Source organism: Jatropha curcas, chromosome 10 (genome assembly GCF_041381405.1).
Source record: "Jatropha curcas cultivar XTBG-Jc1 chromosome 10, XTBG_Jcur_1.0, whole genome shotgun sequence".
Lineage (NCBI taxonomy): Eukaryota > Viridiplantae > Streptophyta > Magnoliopsida > Malpighiales > Euphorbiaceae > Jatropha > Jatropha curcas.
In genome coordinates this window covers 7,333,050-7,348,020 of record NC_143160.1, presented here as the reverse complement: position 1 = coordinate 7,348,020, position 14,971 = coordinate 7,333,050, and the positions used below count along the sequence as shown (strand labels likewise).

Sequence of the window (14,971 nt, the reverse complement as noted above, 5' to 3'; positions counted from 1 at the left end):
TGGATGTTTGGGCCTTATAACATGTTCTACATTTATTTAAATAACTAGATCTTTTTGAAGAGTAGAATTATAATGGATTTGAACAAGACAAAATCAATATTTCTATGCATGAAATAACAATTTTTGCAAAAAAATAAAAAATAATAATCGGGTGAAATGGTGTTTCTTTTTTTTTTTTTAATGTAAAATGAGGGAAAAATTAAAAGGAAAATTTTGTGTTTCAACATTGAAATTACAATCCATATATTGTAACCCATTTAATTGGATAAAAATTACAAGTGGAAGGGAGAGAAAAAAAAAATCATATCATGCAATTACAATAACAAAAAAAAAAAAAAATACAATATGGAGGATGAAAAGAAAATATATTTATGAGAACACTGAATTTAGGAGTATATACCATATTAATGTCTTTCTCTTATTTGCTTATATAGTTAAAGGTGTAAAAATGGGTTGATTAGTCATATTCATGTTAGATTAACCTAACACGATTAATATTACAACCAACATGATACGTCAGTATTAAAATATATGAATCTCAGTAGTATATAAAATTTAAATAAATTACACATATAACATGTTTAATTAAGTGGATCAAAAGCAATATACACATAACATAATTACTTAAAATGTAAATATATTATATTTAAATGACTAATTTATTTTTAATATTATTATAAATTTTATGGATTGTCAACATTATATCGTACCAACTGACACACCAACATAATAAATTTTATTAAAAAGATCAAAATTAATTTACGAATCAATTAATTATATTCGATTCATCCGGTTATAACACGAAAGTATAAAAACTCAATCCTAATTAAATAATTTTATGCATTTAGCTAATTGCATTCACATCCTATTTAAATATTACTCAAATGGATTTGGGAAGTGAATATATATGTGAAGATAAAATATTCTTATATATGTGAAGATAAAAGATTTAAACTTTGATTTATGGTAGGATTATATATGTATTTAAATTATAAATTTAAAAGAGTCATAATTATCGAGAGAGTTTAAATATTAATAAACATGTATATAACAAAAAAAAAAAAAACTATCTATTATAAGATTAATATATTAAAATATCCAAAAAATATATTTATATTTAATTAGGTGCGAAACTAAATTTAGAAAATATGGAAATATTTTATTTTTCCTATTTTATGAAAAAAAAAGAGTGTTATTTTCAAAAAAGTGAAAAATAATCCTTAATTATTAGCTTCTAAGCTGTCCTCTTTGAAAAGAAACAGCAACCTTGCACTTTAGTAGTGCTGGATAGCTTTAACTCCAGTGTAGTGACATGACATGACAGTAACAGTAGGCATGCGTGATTGCTTGCACAAAATTTAACTAATTAAATCAATTAACAGTATAATTATAATAGCCTGGTTGAAACTGCTTTTTTACGAAATGCATAATTGAAGTTCAAAAAAATAATTGTTTTCTTAAAATTAAAAATCTCTCTTTAAATATCATTGAAAATTTTTATTGTTATTCAAACATGATTTCTTAAATCAAAGATAAAGATAGCCACTCTATCGTTTAGTAATAAACTAATAATAACAATAACAATTAAATAATACTTGCTAGTATTAAACAAGAAGAGGCTCTGGTACGTGCAAGACGGTTTTCTCTGACACAAACAACGTGCAGGGCGGTCGCCGGTCTACGCTTAAGTATCTTCTGGGGTAGTTTCAGTGCCGACTCGGCTAAACTGATGTGTATGATAATGATGCTACCTTTGAAATTGAGATTATTTTTAATTAATTAATAATGTGTTGGTCGAGAGTAATAATCAGTTTTCATCTCTGTAAAAATGAAATATAAATTTGATTTTTAAAAAATTCACTAAACCAGTAAAAAAAAATGTAAATAAAAGAATATAATCGTAAATATAAATGAGAAAGAAAAAGGGCAAGTCAACCAAAATCACATGACCAGAACACGTGATGTGACTTATTATTTTATCCGAACTGTAACCATTATCTGCCACGTGTAGCTTAGTTATATTTTACAGGCAACAAATCTAAAAATCCTTGGGCTATGTGCCTCAGGTTTTGAAGCTTTGGTGGAGTCATGAATGAAACTTGAAAATTCTAACGTGGTGTCCTCGCTCTCTAGGCCAATTGCACACGCGAGATCCCAGTCACCACGTACTTGGCAAGTGGCAATTTCCAAATGCACGTGATTAAAATTTTGTTTTTTAAAAATTATTATTTCATTTCTTATGAACAGAAAAAAATTTATTGTATTTTTCATATATAAGAGTAGAAATTCATTTTCGAATTTTTAAGTTCCATTTTTTATCCATATTAACACCTTATTTTTATCATCATTAAAGTTTATTGGTATGTCCCTTTTTTTCATAATTAATTTAATTTAAATTTGTAAATTATTATATATGACGTTATATTGAAGAAAATATATATGATATAAACAATTGATGGCAATCTTGGGTTGGTTACTGTATTAATATTGTGAAGAGTGCATGCATGGCAAGATGATGGCACAAGAGTATGGAGAGGATGTGTCTGGACGACAAGTACATTGCATCCAACACAGAACGACAAATCTCCCGTCAATAGTGCACTGCCACGTAAACAATTGATTCCTTCCTCCAAAATGGAAGCAGAGTAGAGAAGAGCACCTTGGTTTTCGTACGGACAAAGACAAATTAAGCCAAAGCCCACCTCCTTTGGTCAGAGAATAATTTCCGGTGGTGGTCTCAGCTCAGCCTCAGCCGCACACGGATTTCCTGCTTCGCTCACCCTCGTGATAGCCTCCTGTTTTTCATTACCAATACTCCGCCTTTCAAGGAATGATTCATTGATTCTATGCCAGTATAAATATATATATATATATATATATATATATATATATATACACGTACAGATGAGGTGGCATCATTATTTTCGAAAAATAAATTTGTATCTGCTTAATTTTATCATCATATTTAATAGATAAAAAATGTCTAATTACTAAAAAAACTCTCATTCTCACCTCTCTAAAATACATAAAAATATTAATTTTTATATATTTCTTATTATAATTTGATATGATCTTTTTTTTTCAATTATAGTTGATAAATAAAGGAAATTTTCTAATTTATAAATTTTCTTTTGAGTGTGGGAGAGCACTCAATGATTTAATTATTTTTATTAAGAAAACACACACACACACATATATATATAAAAGCTTTACGTATAAAAAAAAAAGAAGGAAGGTTCTTGTAGATTTTTTTGTTCTTTTTAAATGTAAACTTTACAAACATTATTTGCATGTACCCCAAATTTAGAAAAGCAGTTTCAATTATATTCTACAAGTCAAAACGAAAGAAAATAATTTTTATAATTAATTTATTTTTCTTTGTTGACTTGAATTCTATCTATCTTTTTTAATTCCACGTTTAATAATATAATATTTTATAAATATGAGTTGGACCGAGTAGAAAGGCAATCCCTTTTAAATAAATTAATTTTTTAATATCGTGCGTTGCACGTTGATTATATTCATTATTCGTACTTGTTCAATTCTTTATGTCATTATTTACTTTTACTTATTATTTATACTCATTTTTATTTTTTTATATTAAATATTGATTATAATTTTTATCTTATATTATTTAGATTTTTATTACATCGTGATTTATCTAAAATTCATTATAATTATATATGTACAATCTACAATATTACCTAATAAATACGTTTTAATATATATAGATATAATAATAAAATATTATATATATTTTTAAAATTAAAATTTTCAACTGTTCATCATTTTACATATATATATTCAATTTATTTAACAATAAATTTCAAAAAGTAAAAATTTAAAATTTTGAAAAGCTTAATTATATATATTTTATTTATTTTTTTTTAAATATCCAATCAAATTATACAAACATAAAGAAAAATAATCATATTATAAAAGAATTTACTTTTTTTTTTAATTCTCTCCTCAATAAAATGTTTTAAATTATAATAAAACATAATCAAATATTTAAAGATATATTCTAGTTGTTTTATGACTGCGTTGCACCTATTGCTCGTTTGATACTTGTAGTTTATATTTGTTTATTTTCAATATACAATATTTAACTATTTATTATAATTTCTCTCTTATATTGTGTATATTTTTTAATGTTAAAACTTCTTTTTTTTTATTTATTGTGGATGCATAAATAGTTAAAAATGAGTTAAATATTTTAATCAAGTTAAATCTACCTGAATTTTAATTTATACTTAAAATTGTTGATTTTAATAATTTGTACCTTTTAAGTTTAAAAATTATTTATAAATTTTATCAATTTTAAAAAATTTAATTCAAATATAATCAATTTAATAAATAAAAAACTTGAACTCAGTAAACTTTTACTTATATTAAATATAAAAAAATATGAATTTATATATAAAATATAGAATTTTTTTTGTCCAAATAAGATTCAAATAAAATCGTTAATATTTCATAAAACTTATGAATAATAATTATAAAAATTTTAATTTTTTACATGTTTGACCAAATAAGAAATTCATTATATATAATATTGTAAAGAAATTTTGCCTCACAATTTTCAATCAAGTGGTGTTACTTAATAAAATGAGGAATAACTTTTAAAACTAATTTTAGATAGGAGAGTATACACGAACACCTTAATTTGAAATTATATCGAATTAAATCAAAATTAAATTGAATTTTTAATGAAATTAGACTCAAGTTAAATATAATTTAAAATCTAAATTAATTTTACCCGATGTTTTAATATCCTTAAAATTAGAAAACATCCCTAAAATTGCAAAGGGATATAAGTTCTCTTTTTTTTGGAGAAATCTTAGACCATTAATTAATATAATATTTAATTAATTAATCTAATAATAACATTATTGAACATATTGAATAACTTCAACTAAGTGCAAAATTGACAAAGTATATTGTACAATTCCTTTCTACTTACTATTTATCAATCTCTTTCTCTCTCTATTCTAAGGTATATGATATAATAGTTTAAATGTGTGTATATATATTTCACATAAATATATTCAAGAGAAGATTAAAAGAAATATTAAATTTCACATAAACTCTTTGATTAATTAAATATTTATTTTTCTTATTATTGTATAAGATTTTTTTACCTTTATTCCATAATCCAATTATTTCTAAAAGTATTATAAAAGAAAAATATCACATTCTTTTCTATAATAAAAAAAAATATTAGGCAATTATTTTTTATCTTAAATAATCGTCTAAAAGAAAAAGAAAGTTAAGGAAAAAATTAATTAAATATTCTCATATACACCATTTTATCATGAAATTATATTATTTTTTCCATAGAAAGAACTAAAAAAAATTACATATCAGAATATTTATCTGGAATATAATTTCAAAAATTTTTATTTAAAAATTTACTCTATTTGAAAATTTATTTTTAAAAAATATATCCAATCAAATTATACCAACATAAAAGAGAATATTAATAATATATATTTCACATAAATATATTCAAGAGAAGATTAAAAGATATATCAAATTTCACATAAACTATTAGATCAATTATTTATTAATATTATTATGTATAAATTTTTTTCACCTTTATTGCTATAATTTGATTATTTCTAAGAGTATTATAAAAGAAAAATATCACATCTTATTTTCTATAATAAGAAAAAAGAAAACTATTAAGAGACTATTTTTATTTTAGATACTCGTCGATAAGAAAAAGAAAGTGAAGAAAAAATTAATTACATATTTTCAGGTACACCACTTTATCATGAAATTATATTATTTTTCCATAAAAAGAATTAAAAATAAATAAATATCAAAATATTTATATGCAATATAATTTCAAAATTTTATATTTAAAAATTTATTTTATTTAAAAATTTAGTTTTAAAAAATATATCCAATCAAATCATACCAACATAAAAAAAAATATTAATAAAAAATATATTTTTTCTATTCTTATCTCCCTCCTAAATAAATTCTTTAAATTATTATCAAAATGAAATCAAAGAAATAACAAATTTGAAAAATAAAATATAAAAATTTCAAATGTCTTATTTATCATATATATTTATTAAGAAATAAATTTAAAAATAAATTATATCCAATCAACTAATAAATTGTAATTTTTTAATTGACTATCATTAAGGATATTTTTGGACATTTTAAATTTCATCAAGGGTGATATAATTAATCTCATTATTCTTCCCCCTTATTCTCACTTTTTTATGTAATATTATATGGTATAGATAACCTCAAATTCAATCTTAAGTCTTTTTTTTATCAGCAAAAATTTCTTTTACTATTACAATCCAGAAAAACTTAATATAGCTGAACATTATATCCATTCTAGTTCGGAAATACTAAGTGAATAAATCCGATAAACTATACATCAGCTTGAAGTCTCTTATTGAGATAAGAAAAGAAAATAAGAATAATTGAAGAAAAAAAAATATCATATAGCCTCTAAAATCAAACCCAAGCAATAAGGTATTGTGGATAAAGAAAATCTAATTGAGAAAGATTTAGAATTAGAATGCTCTCGCTGCACAAAAAGATTATAACTTTCTTTATTTTCTTTTGAGCTTTATATTAATAAATTTTAATTCAGCAATAAAGCGTTGTCGAAAATTGGAAAATTAATTACATACTTGAAATCAAACAAAAGTCAAATTGGGGAAAAAAAATAGTAATAACCGATATTTTAAAAATAAAAATTTGAGAGAAAATGGTATGTAGAATACAAGATTTTATTTTCCTACCAAATTTTCTTTCTTCCCAAACAAGTGAAAAAAAGAAATTTATTTATTTTCCTTTTCAGTTTTCATTCATTCTATATGAGAATCAGGCTTCTGTATTAATAACAGTGGTTGTTCTAAACATCATCACAGGCCAAACATTTCCGTCATTAATTCTAATTAACTTTATAGGTGACCAATTAAATTGGTATTATTTAAAATATTTAAGTTGATTATAAAAAACAACTCGTCCAAATGTCCTGACTTGATTAGAAATTGCCAATTTGACCTCATATTCAAATATATGTAGAAAAAGTTTGTTTACTCAAACCTTTAAATATAAACTAATAAATAATTAATTTATATCATCAAGTAATTTATTTGTCCAATCTTCAACTGTCCAACATGCTTCCAAGATTGCATACCATTCATGATGTTTCCATTTACAATGTCCAATGAAAGTAATGTGATGGTTAGGTAGGACTTCTTTGTAATTGTAATTTAAAAAAAAAAAAGACGTGAAAATTGAAATCAAGAGAAGATAGACAAGTTAAGAAAAAAACGTCACTTTTTCCCTTCCACTTTAATAGTAACATAATTTAGAAAATAATTAAAACATATTGATTTTCTAAAAATACATGGTGTAATGTCTAAATAACCCATCTTAAAATTAAAAACTCTCCATCTAATTATACTACAAAACACCTAATAAATAATGGACAAAATTAAAAAAAAAAAATTAATATGCTTTCAAAATCCTAAATGAAAACTCAAAAGGAACAAAATTAAATATTTATTTATTGTTATTAAAGTAGAACGAAAGAAGTAATAACCGTCTCATTGCAGGCATCCATGATCATCTGTAACGATAATTTCAACGCTACCAACGCTACTTCGCTACCTCCAAGCACCATTCACAATCACTTTTAAGTTTCACCTGCGAAGAGAGGAACCCATCTCGAAAGCACAGGAGGAGAGTTGACATAATTTATATTACCACTATATTACTTCTATTCTCATTTACTAGTACAAAATTCTTCCTCATCAGTACAAAATGAATTTTGTGTAATTAAATTATATCGCTCGATGGTATTGAAAAAGAAAATTAAAAACATATATGTGAAAGTATTTTCTTAACCATATGAACATATAGTTATTATGATCTTCATCAATTATACAGCGCGCGCATACATTCATCGGTTCGTGTATTACTGCTCAAGCAGCAGCAACATTTGGGGTTTCTTCTGGGTCTAACAAAGCTGTGGTTGTTGATGTTGAAACCCCAATAGGAATGAGATTTATCTCAAATGTGCAAATTGTGCCAAAAAACTAAAGTTTGTCTAGTGTGGGTCAATTATCAGAGAACAATTATGTTCTATATTTAAAAAAAAACGGCTTTTACTATATATGATCCAACTGGTGCACTCTTTTTAGCTGTCAAAATGAAAGAGCTTGTATTAGCATATGCAAATTTCACTTGTCCAAACCCGGATTAAAAGATCATTGATAAAGTACAATAAAGCATCTTCCTTTGCAGTTAGCCTATGTCAATCATAAAGATCCTGGGCTTCATGCTGCTTCTGTGACTCTGTTGAGGAAGGTAAATATGTAAATAGCAAAAGAACCTACAATAACTGCTGGTACTTAGACAATAATACTGTTAACCTACAGAGAACCTCAACAGGCACTAGTTAATGAAAATCCTTCAAATCAAGTTTTTTGTACTTCAAATTATAGATTCTCATTCTTTCAAAGAGTCCGCTGCACTTTCTGGTTTAAGCTTGGAGAAGACACTTTTGACATCCTCGAATACTTCATCAATGCATTTTTGAGCATCAATCTAAGGCAACAAAAACCAAAAGAAAATAATTTTAGAAAGAAAACAAAAGATGGATGGACTTGCAAATTAACTCTTTAATGCACTAAGAGACTCAACTGATGTGGATGATATTGTTCATTATAATCATGGTTTGCATTGGTAAATCTAATTACTTTTGAATCCAGAAGATTGATCAGTGACTCTGACTCCTAGGTTTACCTTTTGAACTTTACCCTTTGAGCTGTAGTAGTTGATTACAGGTAATGTTGATTGAAAATAAACTTTAAGTCGCTTTTGTATGGTATCAATGTTATCATCAACTCTTCCCTACAGAAACAAAGAAAATCATAAAGAGATATATTAAAAGCAAAAAATCATGTAACAAGAAGGTTTACAAGCCAACCTGATTCCTGCTTAGAAGTCGTTTTGTCAACACCTCTTCAGGGCAGTCAAAAAATAGCACCAAGTCTGGTTCAATTTTAATCTGCAAGAGGGGATGTGTTAGAAATACAAGGGTATGTGTTAGAACGCAAGTAAAGTCATTAAAAATATCAAAATTGTGAAGGGCCAATAAAATAAACAAGTGCTAATTGACATGGTCAAATTTTAAGCATTACTATATTCTCAAATGCAGTTCGATTTTCTTCATTACGCGGAAATCCATCAATGAGAAATTTCTTCTTTCCACTTTGCTGCATTGCCTGTTGCAGAAGCTTCACAGTTACCTCAGAAGGAACAATTTTTCCTTCTTTCTTGAAATTCTGGATCATTTCTCTGCGGCAATAAGGGTAATAAAAGTAAAACTTTTTAAGACTGTCAATACGGTAAAATATAAAGTACCAATATTTTATGCCCAACAAAGTAATTATAACACGAACATTAAAAACAATAATGATGACAGTAAAGTACAGGGCTAGCTACTTGAAAACAAATGTGATAAAGTTAAAAAAAGTTTAAAATACCTACCCATTTTCAGATCCAGACTCAACTTCTGCTTGCAGAAGTTCTCCAGCGCAAAGATGTGTAAACCCAAAGTGTTCAACAATTTTGGGACATTGGGTACCCTTTCCACTTCCCGGACCACCTGTCACAGTAACAATCAGGAATGTGGAATTAAAACAAGTGGCAGTGACAAAATGATTCATAAAAGAAAGTATCGTGAAATCATGTGCTATAGAAGCAATAATCTGCTACACATTAATTCCACATTTGTGCTTGTGCAAAAACACAGCCCCACACAATAAAAGGGACAATAGTGAATAAGCAAATCCATCAGATATAAGAACAGAGTTCTGTATTAAAGCACGCCAGTTTCCTTAGTCTCATTTTGATTCTTCATATCATATATTGTTTTTTTTTTTATTATATTCTTATTTGTTAGAAAGAAGAAATACCATAACATATAGATTGCTTTGATACCCAAGTTAAACAGATAAAAAGCCAAGGAAACAGAGAACAAGGAAGGAAGAAATCTTTTAGAATAGAACTTTGAACCCAACTCTTTGCCTGTTTCATTAACATTATGATAAGGTATTTATAAAATTACAAGTCATATCATAAAGAAAGTAATGCCAATGCAATTCAACGCATGCATTTACATCTTAAAATCATAAAATTACTGTACTAAAAGCATTTAGTATGCAAAACACAAAACATTAAGTATATTTATTGACTAAGGAAAAACTTAATTCTCTTAATTTTTCCTCTAACTGCAGGTTAAGCACATAGCTCATATCCAAGAAAACAAAAAAACTGGAGCTACAACCTATAAGATCGAATGATATACTACCTTGAGCAGAATATACAGCAAAATACTTGAACAACGGAAAAAGCATTAGCCTTTACGGCAGCTATATACACAAGCAACAGTAGATATGAGAATGTGCTCAGCTCACCTAAAACAAAGATCACTGTTTCTTCATGTGAAGTATTTTCTTTTGCGTCCTAGCAATCAAAACTAAACATATCATGACTGGGAAATTAAATGGAAAAGTGGAATACCTCAGATAATTAAATGAACCAAGTTACTGTATCAAGAAAATAATAGAACAAATCTTCATTTGAAAACATGTAAAGATAAAAAGAAAGAGAAATTTTCGTATTTTTTATCAGCTTAACTGATATATTTATGCAACACGGAAATTTATTAGAACAAAAAGATCTAAAGATGTTACCTTTTGAGTGACGGGTTCAGTAGATGCCATTAGATTTGATAGATTCCTGAAATTTCAGCGACCAAATATAATAAATTCAACAAAAATTATAAATAAGATAATCAAATTAAGAAAATAAGTTGTTTCAATTTCAATATACAAGTGTACTTACTTGGCAAAAAATAACGAAGCATTCGTTTCAAATCGCAGCAGAGGCAGAGCCGCTCTTTCAAACAACAATCGAACGGCCAGTTTCTGCGTTTGCATCAGCTTTCGTCTTAGCCAACATTCACATCCCAGTTGTTTCTACAACTGATGGTTCTCGTCGTCGACGACGTAAGATTGGCAGAAGAAGATGGGAATTCTTCGTCTTCTACTAGAGATAAGTGAAGGAGCCGTCCTTTCTATAGAAGTGGCAGTGTATACTACGAACTAATAAAAGCGTATTCTCTAAGACCACAAAGCAAATTACGATAAAATCTAGGAAATAGGATTAGAATTTAGGAGATTCTTTTCTTGAGTAATTATTAAGGAAAAAATTAGAAAGAAGAAGGCTTATTTTGCCATTATATTTCAAGGAGTATATTTACTTCTACTTCATTAATTCATTATTACAAGAGTATAAAATAGGCACAACAATTTTAAAAAATATATATTGACCACATCCCATTTTCATTGCCCGGCAAAAATTAAGAATCATGTTGGGTAAAATTAATTGTTTTAGAAGCTATTAACTGTTTTAGTAGGATTTAGTTGTTAATTATTTGAGTTGTTTTTTTTGTATGAAACTCTAAACGTTACATGAATTAATTTTTCACAAAACGTTACCCTGATTTCTAAAAACTAATCTAAATACTATATTATCAAATAATTTTAGCATTTTGACCAACGCTAAAACTTACTTAAAAGGCTGTTATCAAACAAAACCTTAAGGTGTAGAATTTATTTAAAAAGCTTATTTTGGGCATTTTCTAAATTATTTAGGAGTCAAAATGAATTTTTTTTTCCAAATTAAAATGTTAACTAAAGATGACATTTTTGACAGCCACATTCCATGCTTCGATTGGAATAGAATAGGTAATACCCGATTCATTTAAATATGAGGCGAATATGGGTCTTAAAAATGAAACTCGATCTGGCATATAACCCTTTATTTAATTTTTTTTTCTTAAACTAAGCCTATATGTGCTATTTTTCTTTATTTTTTTCAATAAAACGCGATCTGAATCTAATCGGTGACTTGTCATGTCTTGATGCTGGAGAAATAGTGAGGAAGCACATATATAATCTTCCAAAGTGGATTATGAGACGAATAAAAATTTAATATCGCAGGGCAAATAAGGTGCAAAAATCCCGCTCCATCAAATTCTTAGAGTTGTTAATATATTGGAAGGACTTCATCTAAGACATTTCTATAAATTAAACAAAAGAAAAGAGAGCAAAAACTGAAAATTTTCTTGAGTGATTTTTCATTTTTTATTATTGTAACAAAATTCCGACTGCATAATATGTGATTTTTCAATGAAACCAATTATATCACATTTTATTTTTCAAATTTCCATTTGACAATGTGTAATAAAAAAGCATTAATCAAATTAAAATTAGCATTTCCTAATTTGGTCATGATTTAATTGGACATCCATAACAAATAGAAGGAGAAATTTAGCATTGTTCCTTAATTACTTCTTCCAAATTACAAGTCTATATGCATCTCGAAAGCTTCTTCTTTCTCTTCTATCTCCCCTTTCTCTTTACTTCTCCAATAGGCCAAAACTTCATGAAACTGCAGAGACAACCACAAATAATTAACTAATTAATTAAATAATTAAATCCCAACAGTAATGTTTATATATACCATTTGGTAATGATATTTCGTGTACTTATGTTACATCTAAAAATGAAATTACTAGACAGTAGTAATGAACTATATATATATTTCCATATCAATTTTACCTATAATATTTAAGAGTTTAAAACCTAAAATCGCCAGCTATAATATCTAAGGGTTTAAAACCTAAAATTGGGAATGTGCTGCAGTGCAAAATTTATGTTTATAAACCCACAAAAATGAAAATGATAATGATAATAATGAAAATTACACTGTTTTTTTTAGAATAAAACTAGATTAATTAGAAAAAGGAGTGAAATGAATTGATCATTGTGAGACTCAATCATTGTATGAACTTTTTTAAAATCATTAAAGTTTAAATACCGGCTTGCTTTCTTCCCTTAAAATGGATTTTGGAACCAAATATTGCCTTGAGGCCTCTTCATAGCGGCTTACAAAACTTTCTATTCCAGCCTTAATTTTTCCTTCTTCTTCTTCATTGTTTAAAGATGGAAGCTCCCATGAATCCAAATCAACAATCTGCCATGTATCCAGATCAACAAACTGCTGCTTTTCATTCTTCATCCCCTCATCAATCCTTCCATTATTACTACCTTTTGAGCTTTTCTCAATCGCAATCTTGCCAAGAAATGCCATAAACTCCATTTGAAGAGAAAAAATCTTAGAGATGAACCAGACCAATATAAAAAAACAAAAAAAGGGTAAGATTATAACAAAAAGAAAAGAAACGAAGGTGAAAGAAATCAAAGGGACAGAAGTTAAAAAAATAACAACTGTGCAAAACCTAAATAGTTGTTGTAGAAGAAGAGCAAGAGGCATATTGTAGAAGGATTTTCAGCCAATTTAATTATTTCTGGAGTAACAAAACTTGGGAAGCGCACAATGTTGGAATGCTCGGAGAGATGGAGGTAAGCATGCATGAAATGTCTGACTGTTGAGTGTACTGATAAATACGAGGTTTTGTTGCTTCTGAGTATGTTAAACACTTGGCATTCTTCATCATTATCGTCCAAAATCCCATGCCATGCCACCCTTTGGATTGGAATATTAGACCTTATCTACTTTTTAATCCATATACTCCCTTGTTACGTTAAAATTTTCACTCTTTTTTATTTTTTTATTTTTCAATTTATCTGTCGCTTTATAAAATTAAGAAAACATTAATTATTTTTAAAAACTTTTATCTTATATTAAAAATATTTAAAAACGTGCATTAATAAAAGTAAAGAAGCTGGTTTGCCCGAGAGGTCAAGGGGGAAGACTTAAGATCTTCTGCACATAAACGTATGGTTCGAACTCCGTAGTCAGCAATATCATTTTGCCGATAAAAAAAAAAAAATTAAAACTTTCACACGCTTGAAATAAAGGTAATTATGTATATTTTTATTATAAATTTATATTTTGGAATCTTTATTGTAATACTGCAGAAAGAAACATATATAATTTTAATCGATTTGAGTTTTTCTGATTTTAATTTAATATATTTCTTCCGCTTTATAAAAATAATTTTAGTTTGACTTTCAAACATAAAATTGTAAGTAATATTATGAATTTTTGCATAATTTTTTTTTATAATCTAAGAATATTAAAGATCCACGTTTCAGTTGTTTCTTTCAAATTTTTTTTTTTAAATTGTGATACTAAAAATATATATTAAATGGGAGAGGAAGAGAAAGTTGAATATTATTTAAAAAAAAAAAAAGAAGAAAAATACGATTATAATTTGAAACAAATAAAAAAAAAATGATAGAATTGGACTGGGCCCAAATATACGGACTGGGCCATGAGTGGAGCAAAGGGCACGTGAAGAACGTGAGAGTGTCACCTGCCTTTCACAGGCTCACAGTTCTTACAAGTTGGTTTCCTACGCGTCACGTGAACGCCACGGCCCCACTCCCTACCCATTTTAAGATTTTCTTATAAACCGCCAAATATTCATTATGTTATTTTCTTACATATATTAATATATTATATGCAATATATTAATAAATTTTGTACAAATTATTAAAGATAAAGTTCTATTTAAAAATTGTAAAATGTCATAATTATGAAATGATTATATCTAACTTTTTCTGAAAAGCAAAACTCAAATGAAATGAAAATAGCTTTAAAAGCAAGAAATAATCCAATTAGTTCTCCAATGTCACCATAAAAGGATTTGCATTTAAAATAATTTTTACTTTTAAAAATTCATTCATAAACAAATACATGGAGGTAAAAAAAAAAAAACTCAAAATAACATTTATAAAGTTATTTTAAGATAGTATTTTTGTAAAATAAAAATATAGGCTTTTCATTTTTTTAATAAAAAATATAAAGAGTGTGAGGTCATATTTAAATCTTGTGGATCATAAAAAATTTTATTAACTTTATAAGTTAATAAAAAATGTTTGAGTACTCTTAA

At 26.6% G+C, this 14,971-nt stretch overlaps 2 protein-coding genes across 2 annotated transcripts; both read right to left on the bottom strand.

Moving 5' to 3' along the window:
• Positions 1 to 8,173: 8,173 nt before the first annotated feature.
• Positions 8,174 to 11,175, bottom strand: LOC105640689 (UMP-CMP kinase 3). The gene is made up of 8 exons (XM_012225084.4): positions 10,891 to 11,175; positions 10,740 to 10,785; positions 10,461 to 10,509; positions 9,532 to 9,649; positions 9,183 to 9,339; positions 8,969 to 9,049; positions 8,785 to 8,892; positions 8,174 to 8,586 (listed from the first exon to the last, which is right to left on the bottom strand). The coding sequence occupies exons 1-8, from the start codon at positions 10,983 to 10,985 to the stop codon at positions 8,488 to 8,490; spliced, it is 753 nt and encodes a 250-aa protein (XP_012080474.1). The 5' UTR covers positions 10,986 to 11,175; the 3' UTR covers positions 8,174 to 8,487.
• Positions 11,176 to 12,291: 1,116 nt separating this feature from the next.
• LOC110010198 (hypothetical protein) lies at positions 12,292 to 13,484 on the bottom strand. Its single transcript, XM_020681963.3, has 3 exons — positions 13,352 to 13,484; positions 12,931 to 13,227; positions 12,292 to 12,501 (listed from the first exon to the last, which is right to left on the bottom strand). The coding sequence occupies exons 2-3, from the start codon at positions 13,210 to 13,212 to the stop codon at positions 12,412 to 12,414; spliced, it is 372 nt and encodes a 123-aa protein (XP_020537622.1). The 5' UTR covers positions 13,213 to 13,227; positions 13,352 to 13,484; the 3' UTR covers positions 12,292 to 12,411.
• Between the last annotated feature and the right edge of the window lie 1,487 nt (positions 13,485 to 14,971).